Genomic DNA, 21,712 nt, shown 5'->3' on the forward strand with positions numbered 1-21,712 from the left:
CGCAACGAAGAGTAGCCCCCGCTCGCCACAACTAGAGAAAGCCCGCATGCAGCAACAAAGACCCAGTGCAGCCAAAAATAAATAAATAAATAAAATAAATTTATTTAAAAAAAAAAATAGGAAGATAAAAGCCCAAGCTTGAAAAATCTGGCAGAGAATGACAAGCTACCCCTGCCAAAAAAACCACAAAAACAACCTGTACACTTGGAAAAATAAATTATAGAACAAAAATATACAATAACAAAAAATGAAACAAAACACAAAGAAAAACACCTTCAACGGACAATCTTAAAAGCAGACTAGGGACTTCCCTGGTGGTGAAGTGGTTAAGAATCCGCCTGCCAATGTAGGGGACATGGGTTCGAGCCCATCCGGGAAGATCCCACATGCCGCGGAGCAACTAAGCCCATGCGCCACAACTACTGAGCCTGCACTCTAGAGCCTGCAAGCCACAACTACTGATCCTGAGTGCCACAACTACTGAGTCCGCGTGCCACAACTACTGAAGCCTGCATGCCTACAGCCCATGCTCCGCAACAAGAGAAGCCACCGCAATGAGATGCCTGCACACCGCAACAAAGAGTAGCCTCCACTAGCCGCAACTAGACAAAGCCCATGTGCAGCAACAAAGACCCAATGCAGCCAAAAATAAATAAATAAATAAATTTATTTTTTTTTAAAAGCTAATTAGATACAGCTGAGGAAAGAATTAATGAGTTGGAAGATAAACCAGAATAAAAGATCCAAACAAAGCACATAATAACAAACGAATAAAAAATACAGGGAAGGATAAGAAAGATGGAGGATCTGTTAGGAGAACAAACATACCTTTAACTGGAATCTCAGGAGCGCAGATGAGAGGACAGAATGGAGCAGAAGCAGTATCTGAAGAGATAATGACCAAGACCATTCTAAAACCAATTAAAAGATATTAAGCTATAGATTCACCAAGCCCTTCAAATCCCAAGCAGGCTACCTAAAAAGGAATCCAACTGCATACAGTATAGTTAAACTTCAGAAAAACAAAGACTATGATCATCTGGGGTAGGGAGGTTTGGAGGAGGGCTATTTTTAAAGAAATAACAGCCTGAGAGCTGACTTCTTAAGATCAACAATGGAAGAAAGAGAACAGCTAGAATAAAAGAGTCAATGTACTGGAAGAAAATAATTGCAATCTAGAGTTTTATAGCCAGCAAAAAATAATCCTCGAAAATGAACTTTATAACCCAGGCACCTATGGTCAATTAATGTATGACAAAGGAGGCAAGAATATACAATGGAGGGGCTTCCCAGGTGGTCCAGTGCATAAGACTCCACACTCCCAATACAGGGCACCCAGGTTCAATCCCTGGTCAGGGAACAAGATCCCGCATGCATGTCACAACTAAGAAGCCTGCATGCTACAACCAAGAAGTCCACATGCTGCAACTAAAAGATCCCGCATGCTGCAACTAAGACCTGGTGCAGCCATAAATAAATAAATAAATAAATATTTTTAAAAAAGAATATACAATGGAGAAAAGACAGTCTCTTCAGTAAGTGGTGCCAAAAAAAAGGGACAGCTACATGTCAAACAATGAGATTAGAATATTTCCTTAAACCATATACAAAAATAAACTCAAAATGGATTAAAGACTTAAATGTAAGACTTAAAACCATAAAACTCCTAGAAAAGAACATGGGCAGAACACTCTTTGACATCACAGCAATATTTTTGGGGGTCTGTCTCATAAAGCAAAAGAAATAAAAGCAAACATAAACAAATGGGACCTAATTAAACTTAAAAGCTTTTGCACAGCAAAGGAAACCATCGATAAAATGAAAAGATAACCTTTGGAATGGGAGAAAATATTTGCAAATGACATGAACACCAAGGGATTAATATTCAAAATATATAAACAGCTCATACAACTCAATATCAAAAGAACAAATAACCCAATCAAAAAATAGGAAGAAAGCCAGAATAGACATTTTTCCAAAAAAGATATACAGGTGGCTAACAAGCACATGAAAAGATATCCCAAATTGCTAGTTATTAGAGAAATACAAATCAAAACAACAATGAGATACCACCTCACACCTGTCAGAATGGCTATCATCAAAAAGTCTACAAATAATAAATGTTGGCAAAGATGTGGAGAAAAGGGAACCCTTGTACACTGTTGGTGGGAATGTAAATTGGTGCAGTCACTATGGAAAACAGTATGGAGGTTCCTTAAAAAAACAAAAACAGAACTACCATATGATCCAGCAATTCCACTCTTAGGTTATGTATACAAAAAAAAAAAAAAGAAAACACTAATTTGAAAAGATACATGTACCCCAATGTTTACAGCAGCATTATTTACAACAGCCAAGATATGGGAGCAACCCAAGTGTCCATCAACAGATGAATGAAAGATGTAATTTATATATAACAGAAACTTAGCCATAAAAAAGAATAAAACCCTTCCATTTGCAAAATGTGATGAGTCAGAGAAAGACAAATACTGTACATTATCACTTATACTTGGAATTCTAAAAAATAAAACAGGGCTTTCCTGGTGGCTCAGTGGTTAAGAATCCACCTGCCAACGCAGGGCACATGGGTTCGAGCCCTGGTCCAGGAAGAATCCACGTGCCACAGAGCAACTCAGCTCATGCGCCACAACTACTGAGCCTGCGCTCTACAGCCTGCGAGCCACAACTACTGAGCCCACGTGCCACAACTACTAAAGCCCGTGCGCCTAGAGCCAGTGCTCTGCAACAAGAGAAGCCACCGCAATGAGAAGCCCGCACACCCCAACAAACAGTAGCCCCCACTCACCTCAATTAGAGAAAACCCACGCGCAGCAACGAAGACCCAATGCAGCCAAAAAGTAAATAAATAAAATAACTAAATTTATTTTAAAAATAAAAATAAAAATAAATAAAACAAATGAATTTATGTAACAAAACTCACAGTTATAAAGAACTAGTGATTGCCAATGGACAGAGAGAAGTGGGGAGGAGCAAGATAGGGGTATGGAATTAAGAAATACAAACTACCACGTATAAAGTAGATAAGCAACAAGGATATCTTGCATGGCACAGAGAAATAAAGCCATTATTTTGTAATAACTTGAAATGGAGTATAATCTATAAAAATGCTGAATTGCTACGCTGTACACCTGAAACTAATACTGTAAATCAACTACAATTAAAACAACGTAGGAGGGCTTCCCTGGTGGTGCAGTGGTTAAGAATCCGCCTGCCAGTGCAGGGGACACGGGTTCGAGCCCTGGTCCAGGAAGATCCCACATGCCGCAGAGCAACTATGCCTGTGTGCTACAACTACTGAGCCTGCGCTCTAGAGCCCGCATGCCACAACTACTGAAGCCTGTGCACCTAGAGCCCGTGCTCCGCAACAAGGGAAGCCACCGCAATGAGATGCCCGCACACCACGATTAAGAGTAGCTCCCGGGCTTCCCTGGTGGCGCAGTGGTTGAGAGTCTGCCTGCCAATGCAGGGGACACGGGTTCGAGCCCTGGTTTGGGAAGATCCCACATGCTGCGGAGCAACTGGGCCCGTGAGCCACAATTACTGAGCCTGCGTGTCTGGAGCCTGTGCTCCGCAACAAGAGAGGCCGCAATAGTGAGAGGCCCACGCACCGCGATGAAGAGTGGCCCCCGCTTGCTGCAACTAGAGAAAGCCTTCGCACAGAAACAAAGACCCAACACGGCCGAAAATACATAAAAATAAAAAAAAAATAAAAAAAAAAGAGTAGCTCCCACTCGCCGCAACTAGAGAAAGCCCGCGCGCAGCAACAAAGACCCAACTCAGCCAAAAATAAATAAATAAATAAATAAATAAATTTATTAAAAAAACCAATGTAGGAATTCAAAATGAAGGTAAAAAAATAAGGTAAAGCAAAGATATGCTCAAAGAAACAAAAACAGACTTTGCCATCAACAGACCCACATTAAACATTACAAAGGGTATTCTTCAAACAGAAAAAGAATGATTCTAAAAGGATTACTGGACTAAAGAACAACAAAAATAGTAAATATTTGGGTAAAGCTAAATGAACATTATACTATATAACAGTAATAATGTCTTTATTATTTAACTAAATATACATACATACATAAGAAAATTAAACTACACCACAATAATACCATGTAAATCAGAGGGAGATAAATGGAGATTAAGTGCGCTAAGATCCTTGTATAATCCAGGAGAAGGGTAAAATGATCAATTAACACTGGATCTTTTTTTAAGTCAGGGGTGGCTGTTATAATTCCTGGGGTATTGACACACATCCAAAAAACAACAACAATAAAAAAATTTCTTTTAACTTTTCTAATTAAGAGAATGTGAGAATGTACATAAGAAAATGGTAGATTTAAAGCCAAATAACAGTAGTTACATTAAACGTAAATGGATTAATAAATGCTTTATTTAGAAGGCAAAGATTTTCAGACTGGATTTAAAAAGAAAAAAAATGTACAATGAGCTGTTTATGTGAGATATACCTAAAACATAAAGATTCAAAAATAGTGAAGGTAGGGCTTCCCTGGTGGCACAGTGGTTGAGAATCTGCCTGCCAATGCAGGGGACATGGGTTCGAGCCCTGGTCTGGGAAGATCCCACATGCCGCGGAGCGACTAGGCCCGTGAGCCACAATTGCTGAGCCTGCGCGTCTGGAGCCTGTGCTCCGCAACAAGAGAGGCCGCGATAGTGAGAGGCCTGCGCACCGCGATGAAGAGTGGCCCCCATTTGCCGCAACTAGAGAAAGCCCTCGCACAGAAACGAAGACCCAACACAGCCATAAATAAATAAATAAATAAATAAATATTTTTAAAGTGAAGGTAAAGAATGAGAAAAAAATTACATGCAAAGGTTAACCAAAACAAGCAAGAGAAAAAAAATCAGTAAAAATGAAAGATTTAAACAAAATTAACAAACTTGACTTAGTAAGACATACATAAAACATTACATCCAACAGCTATACTCTTTTGAAGCACACACAAGCATTTTAAAAGTTGACCATATCTTGGGTCATACAGCAAGTCTTAAAAGTCTAAAGGACTGAAATCATATGTTTCCTGACCATAATACAATTAAACTAGAAAATCTCCAGGTACATCTAAACATTCCAGATCAAAAATCACAAAATATTTTGAATATAATGATAAAAACACTAAATGTCAAAAACTGTAGAGGCAGATCAGTGCTTGCCTGGGGATGAGGAGAAGGGGAGAAATGGATTACAAAGGGACATGAGGAAACACTGTGGGGGTGATGGATATGTTCATTACCCTTGTTGCATTCATAGGTCAAAAAGTACCAAATTACACATTTTAATATATGCAGATTATTGTATGTGAATATTGACTATACCTTCACAAAGCTATTAAGGGGGGTGGGGGGGAGGAGAGGAGTGAAGGAGGAGGAGCAGCAGCAGCAGCAAGCAACAAGAGCTACAGTCACTGCCTGAGAATTTCCCCCAAAACAAACAAACCAAAAAAAGTGGGTGATACAGCTAAAAGCAGTATATGTTTAGGGGGAAAATTTACAGCTTTAAGTGAATATACTAGAAAAGCAATTAATAAGCCAAGTATCCATCTCAAGAAGTTAAAAAAAAAAAAACTACAAAATAAACCCAAAGAAAGTAGAGGGAAATAATAAAGATAAGAGCAAAAATTAAGGAAATAGAAAATAAACATTCAGTTGAGGATTTAAAAAATCAAAAGTCAGTTTTTTGAAAAAACTAATAAGGGACTTCCCTGGTGGTCCAGTGGTTAAGAATCCGCCTTCCAATGCTGGGGATGCAGGTGGGGGACGCAGGTTCGATCCCTGGTCGGGGAACTAAGATCCCACATGCCGGGGGGCAACTAACCCACATGCCACAACTACTGAGCCCACATGCTCTGCAGCCCACACACCACAACTAGAGAGAAGCCTGCACACCGCAACAAAGATCCTGCGTGCTGCAACTAAGACCCAATGCCAAATAAATTAAATTTTTTAAAAAAGACTAATAAAATGGACAAATATCTGGGGATTAAGGGGAGGAAAAAGAGAAGGCACAAATAACTAAAATATATAAATATAATAAGTTTATAAAATTATTATTTATAATAGAATATATACATAGAAAAATAAAATAATATTTTATTATAAGGGATCTGGAAGCAAAGATCCCTTGTACTTCTAAAAATTTGAAACTATTTACAGCGGAGGTTTTCCAAGCAATATTCTGTGGCAGTTCCAAATATGAATTACAGGCTTGCCAAAATATTGATTTCCTTGGCCCTTGTGGTAGCCAATAGGTATTGAGCAATGAGAGGCCTCTGACACCCTCCTCGTGTGAGCCTCTTCTTTCTGGGGTACCAAGAAAACATCCTTTTCTATTAACATCTTGGGGAAAAAAAGGTTAAGAAGCACTGATCTGGAGAACTAACTCTTCAGTTTAGCATTTAAGAACAAGCATACGTATTATGAAGAAAGACAAAACATACTGAACAAGTGGTGGCAAGGATATGGAGAAAAGGGAACCTCTGTAATACTGCTGGTGGGAATGTAAATTCATACAGCCATTATGGAAAACAGTACAAAGGTTCTTCAAAAAATTAAAAACAACTATTTTATGATCCAGCAATCTCACTTTCGGGTATACAACATAAAGGAATGAAATCAATATCTCCCATGTTCATTGCAGCATTACTCACAATAGCTATGATATGGAAACAAACTAAATGTCTGTCAGTGATGGATGAATGCATAAAGAAAATATGTTTATGTGTGTGTGCGCGTATATATATATATATATATATATATATATATATATATATACGCGCACACACAGACACATATATACACACATACATACACACAATGGAATACTATTCAGTCTTAAAAAAGAAGGAAATCCTGCCATTTGTGACAACATGGATGAAGCTGGAGGACATTACGCTAAATGAAATAGGCCAGACACAGAAAGACAAATACTGCGTGATACCACATGTGTGGAATCTAAAATAATCAAACTCACAGAAGCAGAAAGTAGAATGCTGGCTGCCAGGAGCTGGAGGGAGGGGGAAACGGGGAGATATTGGTCAAAGGGCACAAAGTTTCAGTTACGCAAGATGACTAAGTTCTGGAAATCTAATATACAGCAATGTATCTACTGCTGTACTGCATGCTTGAAATTTGCTAATAGGGTAGATCCTAAGTGTTCTCACCACAAAAAACAAAACAAAACAAAAAAACCAGAAAATGGTAAATATGTGAGGTGATGGACATGTTAATTAGCTTGTGATGATTATTTCACAATGTATATGTATATCAAAACATCAAGTTGTATACCTTAAAGATATGTAATTTTTTGTTAATTATACTTCAATAAAACTGGAAAAAACAATAGCATATAATACAATATTATATAATGCTATGGAATCAGTTTTTCTCTCCATTTAATCTAAAAAGTACGTAATTTACAATTTTTACACTCTGCATTTCCTTAATATTTAAAACACTGTACAGAATCTTTACAATTAGTAAATATCTTGATTGTATTCCTCAAAGGGAAGTAAAATACAAATTAAAGCTAATGAAAAGTAATCCCCAATACAATTTTGTTTGTTACACATAAAGTCAATAGAATAAGCATATGAAGAAATTCAGGGGACTTCCCTGGTGGCACAGTGGTTAAGAATCCGCCTGCCAATGCAGGAGACATGGGTTCGAGCCCTAGTCCAGGAAGATCCCACATGCCGCGGAGTAACTAAGCCTGTGCACCACAACTACTGAGCCTGCGCCCTAGAGCCCACAAGCCACAACTACGGAAGCCCACGTGCCTAGAGCCCGTGCTCCGCAAGAAGAGAAGCCACTGCAATGAGAAGCCCGCGCACCACAACAAAGAGTAGCCTCCACTCGCCACAACTAGAGAAAGCCCACGCACAGCAATGAAGACCCAACGCAGCCAAAAATAAATAATAAAGTTAAAAAAAAAAAAAGAAAAGAAATTCAGGCCCCAAAAATGACAGACTTATTACTCCACTTCTTTACATTTTGCTTTAGTTCACTCAATAAATATTTATTGAACACCTACTATATGTCAGATACCATGGAAGACCACAGGTGAAAAAGAATGAATCACGGCTCTTAGTCCTTAAGGAACTTAGATTCTAATAAGAAGTAGCACAGACACAAACAGATAATTAAAATATGGTGTGGAGACTTCCCTGTTGGCGCGGTGGTTAAGAATCCGCCTGCCAATGCAGGGGACATGGTTCTATCCCTGGTCCAGGAAGATCCTACATGCCACAGAGCAACTAAGCCCATGTGCCACACCTACTGAGCCTGCGCTCTAGAGCCCACGAGCCACACAACTACTGAGCCCATGCACCACAACTACTGAAGCCCGCACACTGCAACAAAGAGTAGCCCCCACTTGCCGCAGCTAGAGAAAGCCTGCACGCAGCAACGAAGACCCAACACAGCCAAAAATAAAATAAATAAATTTATTTAATAAATATATATATATATATGGTGTGGTTTTTAATGACAGGCAGTAGACTGTGTGATGAAGTGCATGGACCCAAGGAGCTGAAATGTCTAGGTTTGAATCAGTTACCAATTTTATGACCTATAGTAGGTTATATAACCTCTCTGTACCTAGGGATAGCTATATGATTATGTAATGCATTTAGTGCCTAGCATACACTAAACAATGAATTCATTTTTTTTATTATCATCACTATTAACATTATCATTATTAAGAAAAATGATACCCTTGGTTGGACCTGGTCTGAAGGTTAGGAAACCTAACTTAGGAAGACAAATACACCTTGTATAATCAAATGATAAGTCATCTAAATTCTTAAAACAACAGTCACTAAAGCAATCCATATCAGCTTAAAGCAGTTTAAATAATATTTTAAAACTTGCCAAATACAAATAAAATTTTAAAACCATTATACACTCATATACTTTATATTTGTACATAGCCATATGGAAATTTAACTATTCCTCATCAGCGAGTCTTTCACTATCACTCAAAACCAACTAAAGTGAAAGTGAAAGAATGTAAGTATGTACAATTGCAAACTTCATGTTCTTTCTCTCTGACCTGTACTAAAAAGGTTGGCTACTGTTATCAGTTGTTCCTTCTAATGCAAGGATTTATTCAATGTGACTCCAGTTTTTTTTTGGCCATGACTCACATCTTGTGGGATCTCAGTTCCCCAACCAGGGATTGAACCTGGGCCACGGCAGTAAAAGCCTGGAATCCTTAACCACTAGGCCACCAGGGAACTCCCGAAGATTACTTATTTTAAAATGGATCCATTCTGGGAGTTCCCTGGTGGTCTAGTAGTTAGGATTAGGTGCTTTCACTGCTGTGGCCCAGGTTCAATCCCTGGTCGGGAGCTGAGATCCCACAAGCCACAGTGTGGCCAGAATTTTAAAAAAAAAGGATCCATTCTGCATAGAAAGCAGAACACAGTTCACAGATAAACTCAGAAATCCCAACAAGATCAGGAATTTAAAATGTGAGGTTTTGGGACTTCCCTGGTGGTCCAGTGGTAAAGAATCTGCCTTACAATGCAGGGGATGCAGGTTCGATCAGTGGTCAGGGAACTAAGATCCCACATGCCGCGGGGCAACTAAGTCTGCATGCCGCAACTACTGAGCTTGCACGCCTCAACTAGAACCCGCGTGCCACAATCTACAGAGCCCACGCGCCCTGGAGCCTGCGCACCACAATTAGAGAAGAGAAAAACCCGCACGCCACAACTAGAGAGAGGCCTGCGCACCACAACGAAGAGCCCGCGTGCAGTAACGAAAGATCCTGCATGCCGCAACTAAGACCTGACACAGCCAAAAATAAATAAAATAAATAAATAATAAATATATCTTTTTTAAAAAATGTGAGGTTTTATCTTAATGTTAATACTATGTATAAATTCTTCCCTTGAAAAATATGTGTTCTGTTAGTCTCTACTGTCTTTGCAGTTGGTTTTAAGTTTCTTGTAGATAAAGGATACTTCAGACATGCTTACACACTTACCAAACTACCACTTAAAAATGGATATTGGGACTTCCCTGGTGGTTCAGTGGTTAAGATTCTGCGCTTCAGGACTTCCTTGATGGTCCAGTGGTTAAGACTCCACACTCCCAATGCAGAGGGCACGGGTTCAATCCCTGACCGGGGAACTAAGATCCCACATGCTGCCCGGCGTGGCCAAAAAAGACTCCGCACTTCCACTGCAGGGTGTATGGGTTCGATCCCTGGTCGGGCAACTAAGGCCCCACATGCCACGCAGTGTGGCCAAAAAGAAAAAAAAAACTTTTTTTAATGGATATTAAATAAAAACTCCTTGAATTACTACACAAATGACCACTTAAGCAAAAAAAAAAAAAAAAAAACAAAAAACTTTGATATGGGGAGGGGAAGGCTTCAAATAAATAATAAACTAAACTTCCTTTAGCTAATTTATCTGAAAAGTGAGCAGACAGGCAGAACCTGGGAGATAGAGGGGAACATTCTGTATGATATTACTTGCAGTTCCACAATAATCAAAGGTACTTGATTCTAACATTAATTATGATGTTTACATAAATAATCATTTATGTACACATCAATAAGACTTAAATAAGGAATTCCCTGGCAGTCCAGTGGTTAGGACTCGGTGCTTTCACTGCTGTGGACCCAGGTTCAATCCCTGGTCGCAGAACTAATATCCTGCAAGCTGTGTGGCCCGGCCAAAAAAAAAAGACTTAAATAAACCAAAATGTTAAATGTTCATAAAGCAGCCAAATAATGTAGGTTTGGGAACCAGTGCTTAAATGTTAGAATATACATACCTTCATAGTAAAGTTCCATTAAAATGGAAAATAGGAAAATGTGGGGAGGAAAAAAAAAAAAACAACCTACTCACCAAAATTGTCACTGAATTGTTTACGGTTGTCAAAGCATCTAAAGACACAATCTGTAGGGGATTCCCTGGCGGTCCAGTGGTTAGGACTCCGGGCTTTCACTGACAAGAGCCTGGGTTCAATCCCTGGCTGGGGAACTAAGATCTCACAAGACACATGGTGCGGTCAAAAAAAAAAAAAAAAAGTATCAACTGTTAATATATCTGGATTAAAAGATATGAGAAAGTTTTAGTTTCTATTTGAAATGGTCTCACTTTCCTCTTTCCAAGGGAGAGCGGGTAGAAGAGCAGACAACTCATACTCAGTATAGGTAATATAAATCCTATTATGCGTTATTTTAAGGCAAGTTCTAAGATTTCTGGATAAGTCTCAAGTGACTGAATGGTCACAGGATGCTAATTAGAAATTTTAATTTGTAGACTCATAATACCACAGACTGAATCAAGTCCAGAAACATTAACTAGAATATAAAAATCTAGAAAGACACGACAAAAGAGAATTCTAAACCAAAATGCGAAATCAAAATAGCCTTTCAGTTAGCTGCAGATTACCAAGGAGGGAGAAACCTAACTTAAAAAATTCACTCAACTGACAGATTTAACTAGTATGGCAAAGTTAAAACACAAAAGACAGACCCAATGAAATTTTGCAATGATAGATAACAAAGGGTGTACCTACAATATATATCATGTATGTTCAAAGCAATACAAAAATAGGCCAAAAAAATTACAAATATAAAATTGTTACCAAAAAAATTAAAAGGCCAATAGTATATGAAAAGACATTCAACTCTATTAAAAAAAAGTTCAAATGTAAACAATATATTTATCATTTCTCAGATGAGAAAAGAATAGAAAGATTCATAATAACATCCAGTAAAACGTCAATACAGATATCCAAAACCTGTCACACTGGTTCACAAAAGATGTCTTTTGCACTACTGTTTATAACAGCCAAAAAAGGGAAGGATAACTAATATGTGCAACATTTAAGAAATGGCTTTGTAGGGGGCTTCCCTGGTGGCACAGTAGTTAAGAATCCACCTGCCAATGCAGGGGACACGAGTTCAAGCCCTGGTCCATGAAGATCCCATACCACGGAGCAACTAAGCCCGTGCACCACAACTACTGAGCCTGCGCTCTAGAGCCCGTGAGCAACAACTACTGGGCCTGCGTGCCACAATTACTGAAGCCCGCATGCCTAGAGCCCGTGCTCCACAACAAGAGAAACCACCGCAATGAGAAGCCCACGCACCACAACAAAGAGTAGCCCCCTCTCGCCGCAACCAGAGAAAGCCTGCACGCAGCAACAAAGACCCAACACAGCCATAAATAAATAAATAAATAAATAATAAATTTAAAAGGGAGATAACCTTCTTTAAAAAAAAAAAAGATCAGTTGCTTTTCCGTACTCTAACAATGAACAATCTCAGGACTTCCCTGGAGGCACAGTGGTTAAGAATCCACCTGCCAGGCTTCTCTGGTGGCACAGTGGTTGAGAATCCACCTGCGAATGCAGGGGACACGAGTTCGAGCCCTGGTCCGGGAAGAACCCACATGCCGTGGAGCAACTAAGCCCATGTGCCACAACTACTGAGCCTGCACCCTAGAGTCCATGAGCCACAACTACTGAGCCCGCATGCCACAACTACTGAGCCCACGTGCCACAACTACTGAAGCTCACACGCCTACAGCCCGTGCTCCACGACAAGAGAAGCCACCGCAATGAGAAGCCCACACACCACAACAAAGAGTTGCCCCACTGGCTGCAACTAGCAAAAGCCCATGCACAGCAATGAAGACTCAACACAGCCAAAAATAAAATAAATAAATAAAAAATAAATTCATAAAAAAAAAAAAAGCATCAACTACTGAAGCCCACGGGCCTAGAGCCTGTGCTCCGCAACAGGAGAAGCCACCACAATGAGAAGCTCGCACACCACAATGAAGAGTAGCCCCCGCTCGCCATAACTAGAGAAAGCCTGCACGCAGCAACAAAGACCCAATGCAGCCAAAAATAAATAAATAAATAAATAAATAAAGTTATTTTTAAAATAATGAACAATCTCAAAAGGAAATTAATAAAACATTCTATTTACAATAGCATCAAAAATAACATAAAATACTTAGGGAAAAACTTTAACCAAAGAGGTGAAAGACTTGCACACTAAAAACTACAAAATGTTGCTCAAAGAAGTTAAAGAAGATACAAATAAATGGAAAGACATTCCTTGTTCATGGATTAGAAGACTTAATATTGTTTGATGTCCACAATAGCCAAGGTGATCTATATGTAGATTCAATGCAATCCCTCTCAAAAGCCCAACAGTGTTTTTTGCAGAAATTTAAAAACCCATCCAAAAATTCAAACAGAATCTCAAAGGACCCTGGAGAGCCAAAACAATCTGGAAAAAGAACAAAGTTGGAAGTCTCACGTTTCCTGATTACAAGGCTACAGTAACCCCAAAAAGTGTGGTACTGGCAGCAAGACAGACATATAGACCAATGGATTGAATGGAGAGCCCGGAAATAAACTCTTGCACATACAGTCAAATGATTTTCAACAAGGGTGCTAAAACCATTCAGTCAATGGGGAAAGAGAAGTCTTCAAAAAAATAGCATTTGGAAAACTGGATATCCACATGCAAAAGAATGAAGTTGAACCCTTTATACCATATACAAAAATGGATCAAAATGTGGGAATTAGCACTATAAAAGGGACCTAAATGTGGGAACTAACAGTATAAAACTCTTAGAAGAAAATATAAAAGTTTCATGACATTGGATTTGGCAATAATTCCTGGATATTACACCAAAAGCACAGGCAGCAAAAGGAAAAATAGACAAATTAGACTTCATCAAAATTTAAAACTTTTGTGCATCAAAAGATACAAACAGGGAATTCCCTAGCAGTCCAGTGGTTAGGACTGCCGAGGGCCCAGGTTCAATCTCTGGTCAGGGAACTAAGATCCCACAAGCTGTGTGGAGTGGCCAAAAAAAAAAAAAAGAAAGACAATCAACAGCGTGAAAAGGCAACCTACAGAATGAGAGAAAATATCTGCATAGTATGTCTGATAAGGGGTTAATATCCAGAATATGTGAAGAACTCCTACACTCAACAACAAAGAACCAGCCAACCCAATTTAAAAATGGGCAAAGGACTTAAATAGACATTTCTCCAAAGATGTACAAATGGTCAGTAAGTGTATGAAAAGATGCTTAATATCACTAATCATTAGAGAAATACAAATCAAATCTGAAATGAGATACCACTTCATACCTATTAGAATGGCTATTACCAAAAAAAGAAAATAATAAGTGGTAGCAAGGATACAGAGAAACTGGAACCCTTGTGTACTATTGGTGGGAATGAAAAATGGTGGAGCCTCTACAGAAAACAGTATGGCAAGAAATAAAAAACAGAATTACCATATGATCAAGCCATTCACTTTTGGGTATATCCAAAAGAATTAAAAGAGTCTCAAAGAGATATCTGTACATTATGTTCATAGCAGCATTATTCACAATAGCTAAAAGGTGGAAACAAACCAAGTGTCTACTGACAGATACACAGATAAAATATACGTACCACATTTCCTTAAAAATGAAACGTGCTACAACATAGATGAACCTTAAAGACATTATGGTAAGTGAAATAAGCCGGTCATAAAATGACAAATGCTGTGTGATTCCACTTATATGAAGTACCTAGAGTAGTCAAATTCATAGAGACAGAAAGTACAATGGTGGTTGGCAGGGCCTGAGAGATGGGGGGAAATGAGGAGGTATTGTTCAATGGGCACAGAGTTTTGGTTTTGCAAGATAAAAGAGCTGTGGAGATGGACAGTAATAATGATTGCTCTACAGGTAAATGTATACCAATGAACTGTACATTTATAAATGGTTAAGATGATAAATTTTATGTTATGTGCATTTTACCACAATTAGGAAAAAAAAAAAGATGAGCTGGCTATATTGTCTGCAAAAAAAAAGAAGAGAAAGGGAGGAGGAGGAGGAGGAAGAAGAAAGTTAATTCCTCTCTAGAATGAGCTAAAATCTGCTGAGAGAAATTAAAGAAGATCTGAATAAATGGAGAAATCAATATTCTTCATGAATGGTAAAGCTCAATATTGCTCTCCCCAATGGAGTCAATGCAATCCCTATAACAATATCAACAAGCTTTTTGTAGAAATTGACAAGCTGATTCTAAAATTTATATGAAAATTGAAGGGACCTAGAACAGCCAAAATCATTTTTATTTTTTATTTATTTATTTTTGGCTACATTGGGTCTTTGTTGCTGCGCACAGGCTTTCCCTAGTTGCAGCGCACGGGCTTTCTCTAGTTACAGCGAGCGGGGGCTACTCTTCGTTCCGGTGCGCAGGCTTCTCATTGTGGTGGCTTCTCTTGTTGCCGAGCACAGGCTCTAGGCACGCGGGCTTCAGTAGTTGTGGCTCATGGGCTCTAGAGCACAGGCTCAGTAATTGTGGCGCACGGGCTTAGTTGCTCTGTGGCATGTGGGATCTTCCCGCCCCAGGGCTCGAACCCTGGCGGATTCTTAACCACTGTGCCACCAGGGAAGTCCCCAAAATCATTTTTAAAAAGAACAAAGATGGAGCACTTAACTACCTGATTTCAAGACTTAAAATACAGCAGAAAGAGTGTAGAAATTCAAAGGGGAAAGAATAACCTTCATAACAAATGGTGCTAGAAAAAGTAGACAGCCATATACCAATAACCAATTAATTAATTAATTAATAACAGAACCTCTACCCTTATCTCATACCATGTACAAAATTTAACTCAAAATGTATCAAAGCCCTAAATGTAAAAGTTAAAATTATAAAACTTCTAGAAGACAACTGTAATGTTCTTAAATTTTGCAACATCTGAAATAGGTCAGGGACTTCCTGGGTGGTCCAGTGGTTAAGAATCCGCCTTCCAATGCAGGGCACACGGGTTCAATCCTTGGCTGGGGAACTAAGATCCCACATGTCACGAGGCAGCTAAGCCCTTGCGCCACAACTACGGAGCCCGCACACTCTGGAGCCCATGCACAACTAGAGAGCCTGCACGCTGGAACTACTGAGCCCACACACCGCAACTAGAGAAGCCCACATGCCGCAACGAAGAGCCCGCATCCTGCAATGAAGAGCCCGCGCCCCGCAACGAAGACCCAGCACAGCCACAATAAAAATAAATAAATAAATAATAAAATAAAATAAAATAGGTCATAAGGGACTTCCCTGGTGGTCCAGTGGGTAAGACTCTAAGCTCGCAATGCAGGGGGCCTGGGTTTGATCCCTGGTTGGGGAACTAGAACCCACATGCATGATGCAACTAAGTCCGCATGCCGCAACTAAGAGCCCGCATGCTGCAACAAAAAGATCCTGCATGCCGCAACTGAAGATCCCGCATGCCACAGCGAAGATCCCGCATGCCGTAACTAAGACCTGGTGCAGCCAAAATAAATAAAGAAATAAATATTTCAAAAGTAACAATAATAAAAAAATAAAATAGGTCATAAAAACCCATGAACTGTAAAAGAAAAATTCAATAAGCTGGAATTTGTTGAAATTTAAAACTTATGTTCTTCAAAAAAATATATATATAAAGGCAAGCCACAGAGTAGGAGAAAATATTTGCAAAACATATGTCCACCAGAGGCTTATGCCTGGAATATATGAAGAACCCTTAAAATTCACTAAGAAGATAAACAACTCCCCCCAAATGGCAAAAGGTTTGAATAGATACTTCACCAAGGAAGATAATACAAATGGCAAATAAGGACACGAAAGATGCTTGACATCATTAGCCATTAGGGAAATGTAAATTAAAACCACAACAAGATACAACTACACAACCACTTTAATAGCTAAAATTTTAAAAATGGAATACAAGAAATGTTAGCAAGGATATGGAGCAACTGGATCTCACACAGCTGATGGGGATATAAAATGGTACAACCATTTGAGAAAACTGGCAGTTTCTTTAAAAATTCTCCATTTACCGTATTATGCAGCCACTGTATTCCTAGGTATTTTTTTTAAGTGTTTTTATTCATTCATTCATTCATTCATTTTTGGCTGCATTGGGTCTTGGTTGCTGCGTGTGGGCTTTCTCTAGCTGTGGTGAGCAGGGGCTACTCTTCTTTGCAGTGTGCGGGCTTCTCATTGCAGTGGCTTCTCTTGTTGTGGAGCATGCGCTCTAGGCGCGGAGGCTTCAGTAGCTATAGCACGCGGGCTCAGTAGTTGCAGCATGCGGGCCATAGAGTGCGCGGGCTTCAGTAGTTGTGACTCGCGGGCTCTAATGTGCAGGCTCAGTAGTTGTGGCACACAGGCTTAGTTGCTCTGTGGCATGTGGGATCTTCCCGGACCGGGGATCGAACCCATGTCGCCTGCATTGGCAGGCAGATTCTTAACCACTGTGCCACCAGGGAAGTCCCTATTCCCAGGTATTTACCCAAGAGAAATGAAAGCATATGTCCACAAAAGGGCACATATTGCTTTTATATGTTAAGAATGCAACCTTTCATATTGGAAATAAAAATAAAATCACTAGGAGGATTTCTGATATCTGGTCTTACATGTAAGGAGCCTAGAAGTTGCCACTCCATCCTAACAACACAAGTAAAAAGCTGGAGAAACTGAAAAATCAACAACTCTCCTTAGATCCACCAGAGAAGTGAGGACAAAGAGCAAACCACTGCTGAAAAAACTGGAGACAGGCAGATACAGAAAATCACAACATACCAGGGCAGAAACCCACAAGAAGAAATCACCCCTGGCAACTAGTGCTGGGGTAGGAATACCTGAACTGTAATTGATGAAGTGCTGGAGGCTCAGTGTGGACAAGCTTGAGAGTTTAAAATTCCAGGAGGACCCAGTCATAGGGGGACCCTCATGCTTTTTGTGAGTCTTACCTCCAGGAGCTATACCAGGTCCTAAAAGTAAATATCAGAGAAAAATTCCCTCATGCTTCTGGCAAGGGGAGGGGAAAAGAAACCATTCTGAAATATGCTAGAATATTCTGTTCTTAACCCCTCAGGAGAAACTATTTTACCAGAGTTTAACCTGCTGGGGTTCCATCAGAGCCTAACTTACCTGGGGTAAAGTAAATGCCCAACTCCAGCCCCTCCTAAGGGGGCTACCTAAGGGGGTAAGAAATATCCTACCTAAGGGGGTAAAAAAACCTGAGAAGCACCAGTGAAGCTCACAGACCAGGAGCACAAGCTCACAGAAAGACTAAGATTTAATCATAGGACTAAAGAATGCTTCCGCTCCCCTCTTACCTTACCACTGCATTATTAAAGTCCTATTTATTGCAGTTCCTTTTACCTAGTACGTCATGTCTGCCTTTCAAATAAAAATGGCAAGGCACACTAAAAGGCAGAAAACACCGCTTAGAGAGACTGAACAAGCATCAAAACTGGAATCAGATATGGCAGGAATGTTGGAATTATCAGACCAGTACGATTAATATCTAACAATGGATAATGCAAGCAGAGACATGGAAATTCAGAGAAATAAAAAGAAATGCTAGAGATCAAAAACACTGTAACAGAAAATAAATAATGTCTTTGATGGGCTCATTATTAGACACAGCTGAGAAAGGAATCTCTGCGCTTGAGGACTTGACACTAGAAACTTCCAAAACTGAGAAGCAAAGACAAAAAAGACTGAAAAAAAACAAAAACACAACAAAATATCCAAGAACTGTGGGAAAAGTACAAGAGGTGTTACGTACATGTAACAGGAATACCAGAAGGAGAAGAAAAAGAGAAAGAAACAGAAGCAATATTTAAAGCTATAATGACTAAGAATTTCCCCAAATTAATGTCAGAAACCAAACCACAGATCCAGGAAGCTCAGAGAAGGATAACAGAGGGGAAAGAAAAAAAAACAACAATTACACCTAGGCATATTAGAGTCAAAATTTAGAAAATCAAAGCTAGAGAAAAAAAAAAATCTTGAAAGAAGCTGGAGGAAAAAAGAAACACCTTACCTACAGAGGACCAAAGATAAGAATTACATTCAACTTCTCAGAAACCATACTAGCAAGAAAAGAGTGGAATGAAATCTTTAAAGTGTCAAGAGAGAAAAACTACTAACCTAGAATCCTGTACCTTTCAAAATTGAACTTCAAAGTGAAGGAAAACCAATCTTTTTGTGAACCTAAACTGCTCTTAAAAAATAAAGTCTTATTACATGAAATTTCTAAAAATAAAAACAAACAAGATACACTGTAAAAGAAAAAAATAATAATAAAAAAATAAAGTCTTTTTACAAAGCGAGGAGAAATAGACTTTCTCAGACAAACAAAAATTGAGGGAATATGTTGCCAGCAGACATGCTTTACAAGAAACATTAAAAGTTCTTTAAAGAGAAGGAAAATTCTATAGGTCGAAAACTCAGATCTACAATAAAGAAAGGAAGAGCATCAGAGAATGAGTAAATGAGAGAAAAATTAAAATGTTTACTTCTTTTACTCCTAATTGATCTAGAAGATAAGTTTGTTCAAAATAGTAATAGCAGCAATGTATTTGATTATGTTGGCTTCTGTGTGGATGCATATGTATAAGGGAAATGAATGACAGCAATGACACAAGGAATGGGAGAGAAGAATTAGGAATATTTTGTTATTATAAGGTACTCACACTACCTGTGAAGCAGTATATTTTTATTTGAAAGTGGACTAGATTAGTAGTAAATGTATACTGCAAACTCTAAGGCAATCAGTAAAAAAACTTAAAAAAAGAAATATAATTGATGTGCTAAGAAAGGAGAGAAAGTGGCATCATATAATGTTCAGTTAAAACCATAAAAGGTATCAAAGGTATAAATACACCAATGAAAAAACAGACTGTCAGAGTAGATCAAAAAACAAGACCTAACTACATGCTATCCACAAGAAACCCACTTTAAATATAAAGACACATATAAATTAAAAATAAAGAGATGGGACTTCCCAGGTGGTGCAGTGGTTAAGAATCCGCCTGCCGGGCTTCCCTGGTGGCGCAGTGGTTTAGAATCCGCCTGCCAATGCAGGGGACACGGGTTCGAGCCCTGGTCTGGGAAGATCCCACATGCCACGGAGCAACTAGGCCCGTGAGCCACAATTACTGAGCCTGCGCGTCTGGAGCCCGTGCTCCGCAACAAGAGAGGCCGCGATAGTGAGAGGTCCGCGCACCACGATGAAGAGTGGCCCCCACTTGCCGCAACTAGAGAAAGCCCTCGCACAGAAACGAAGACCCAACATAGCCATAAATAAATAAATAAATAAATAAATAAATAATTTTTAAAAAAAAGAATCCGCCTGCCAATGCAGGGGACACGAGTTCGATCCCTGGGCCAGGAAGATCCCACATGCCATGGAGCAACTAAGCCTATGTGCCACAACTACTGAGCCTGCGCTCTAGAGCTCATGAGCCACAACTACTGAAGCCCATGCTCCACAACAAGAGAAGCCACAGCAATGAGGAGCCCGCACACCACAGCAAAGAGTAGCCCCTGCTCGCCACAACTAGAGAAAGCCTGCACGCAGCAATGAAGACCCAACACAGCCAATAAATAAATAAATAATTTTTTACAATAAATAAATAAAAGAATTTTAAAATATGTTTCATAAAAAAAATAAAGAGATGGGGAAAAGATATGCTAACATTAATCAAAAGAAAGTGGAAGTAACTATATTAATTTCAGACAGAGCAGACTTCAGAAGGAAACTTATCAGGGATAAAAAAGGGGAATTACATAATGATAAAAGGGGCAATACTCCAAGAAGACATAACATTTCTTAATATGTATGCCTCTAACAGCAGAGTGTCAAAATACATGAGGCAAAAACTGATAGAATAGCAAGGAGAAATATATGAATCTACTATTACAGTTGGAGATTTTAACACCCTTCTGTAAGAAACACGCAGATCCAGCAGCAGTAACTCAGTAAGGTTACAGTTGAACTAAACAGCACCATCCATCAACTGGATATAACTGACATCTATAGACTATTTCATCAAACAATAGCTGATTATACATTCTACTCAAGCTCACATGGAACATTCACCAAGCCAGACCACACTCTGGGTCATAAAACACACATTAACTAATTTAAAGAATAAAAAATTATAAACTGTCTGCTCTCAGACTACAATGGAATTAAATTAGAAATCAATAACAGAAAAATAGCTTGAAAAAATACTAAAATACTTGGAGATTAAACACACGTCTAGATAAGACACAGGTCAAAGAAGAAATAACCTTCCAAAACAGAAAGCACCAGGCCCAGATGGGTTCACTCGTGAATTCCACCAAACATTTAAGAAAAATTATACCCGTTTTCTACAATCTCTTCCAGAGGATAGAGGCAGAGGGAACACTTCCTAACTCATTCTATGAGGCCAGCCATTACCCTAATACCAAAATCAGACAAACACATTACAAGAATACTACAGACTAATACCTCTTATAAACATAGATGCAAAAATTATCAACAAAATATTAGTAAATCAATCCAACAATATATAAAAAGAATTATATACCATGACCAAGTGGAATTTATCCCAATATGCAAGGCGGTTTCAATATTCAAAATTAAATTAATGTACTCCATCACAGAAACAGGCTAAAGAAGAAAAATCACACAATCAAATGAATAGATGCAGAAAAAACATTTGACAAAATCCAACATCCATTCATGATAAAAACACACAGCAAACTAGGAATAAAGATGAACTCCTTCAGCCTGATAAAGAATATCTACAAAAACCCTACAGTTAACATCATACTTAATTAGAAACTCTGAGCTTTCCAG

At 39.0% G+C, this 21,712-nt stretch overlaps 1 protein-coding gene across 3 annotated transcripts in view; it reads right to left on the bottom strand.

Moving 5' to 3' along the window:
- Nucleotides 1–21,712, bottom strand: part of NPEPPS (aminopeptidase puromycin sensitive) — a 104,298-nt gene that overhangs the window by 62,837 nt on the left and 19,749 nt on the right. For 2 of the 3 annotated variants that reach the window (XM_082442333.1, XM_082442335.1), the window contains exon 3: nt 829–885. The exons of the other annotated variant lie outside the window; for it this stretch is intronic. In XM_082442333.1, coding sequence (XP_082298459.1) covers nt 829–885 — 57 coding nt within the window. The remainder of the gene's footprint in view (nt 1–828; nt 886–21,712) is intronic. 3 annotated transcript variants of the gene reach the window in all.

Source organism: Balaenoptera physalus (assembly GCF_965194825.1).
Source record: "Balaenoptera physalus genome assembly, chromosome: 20".
NCBI classification, from domain to species: Eukaryota; Metazoa; Chordata; class Mammalia; order Artiodactyla; family Balaenopteridae; genus Balaenoptera; species Balaenoptera physalus.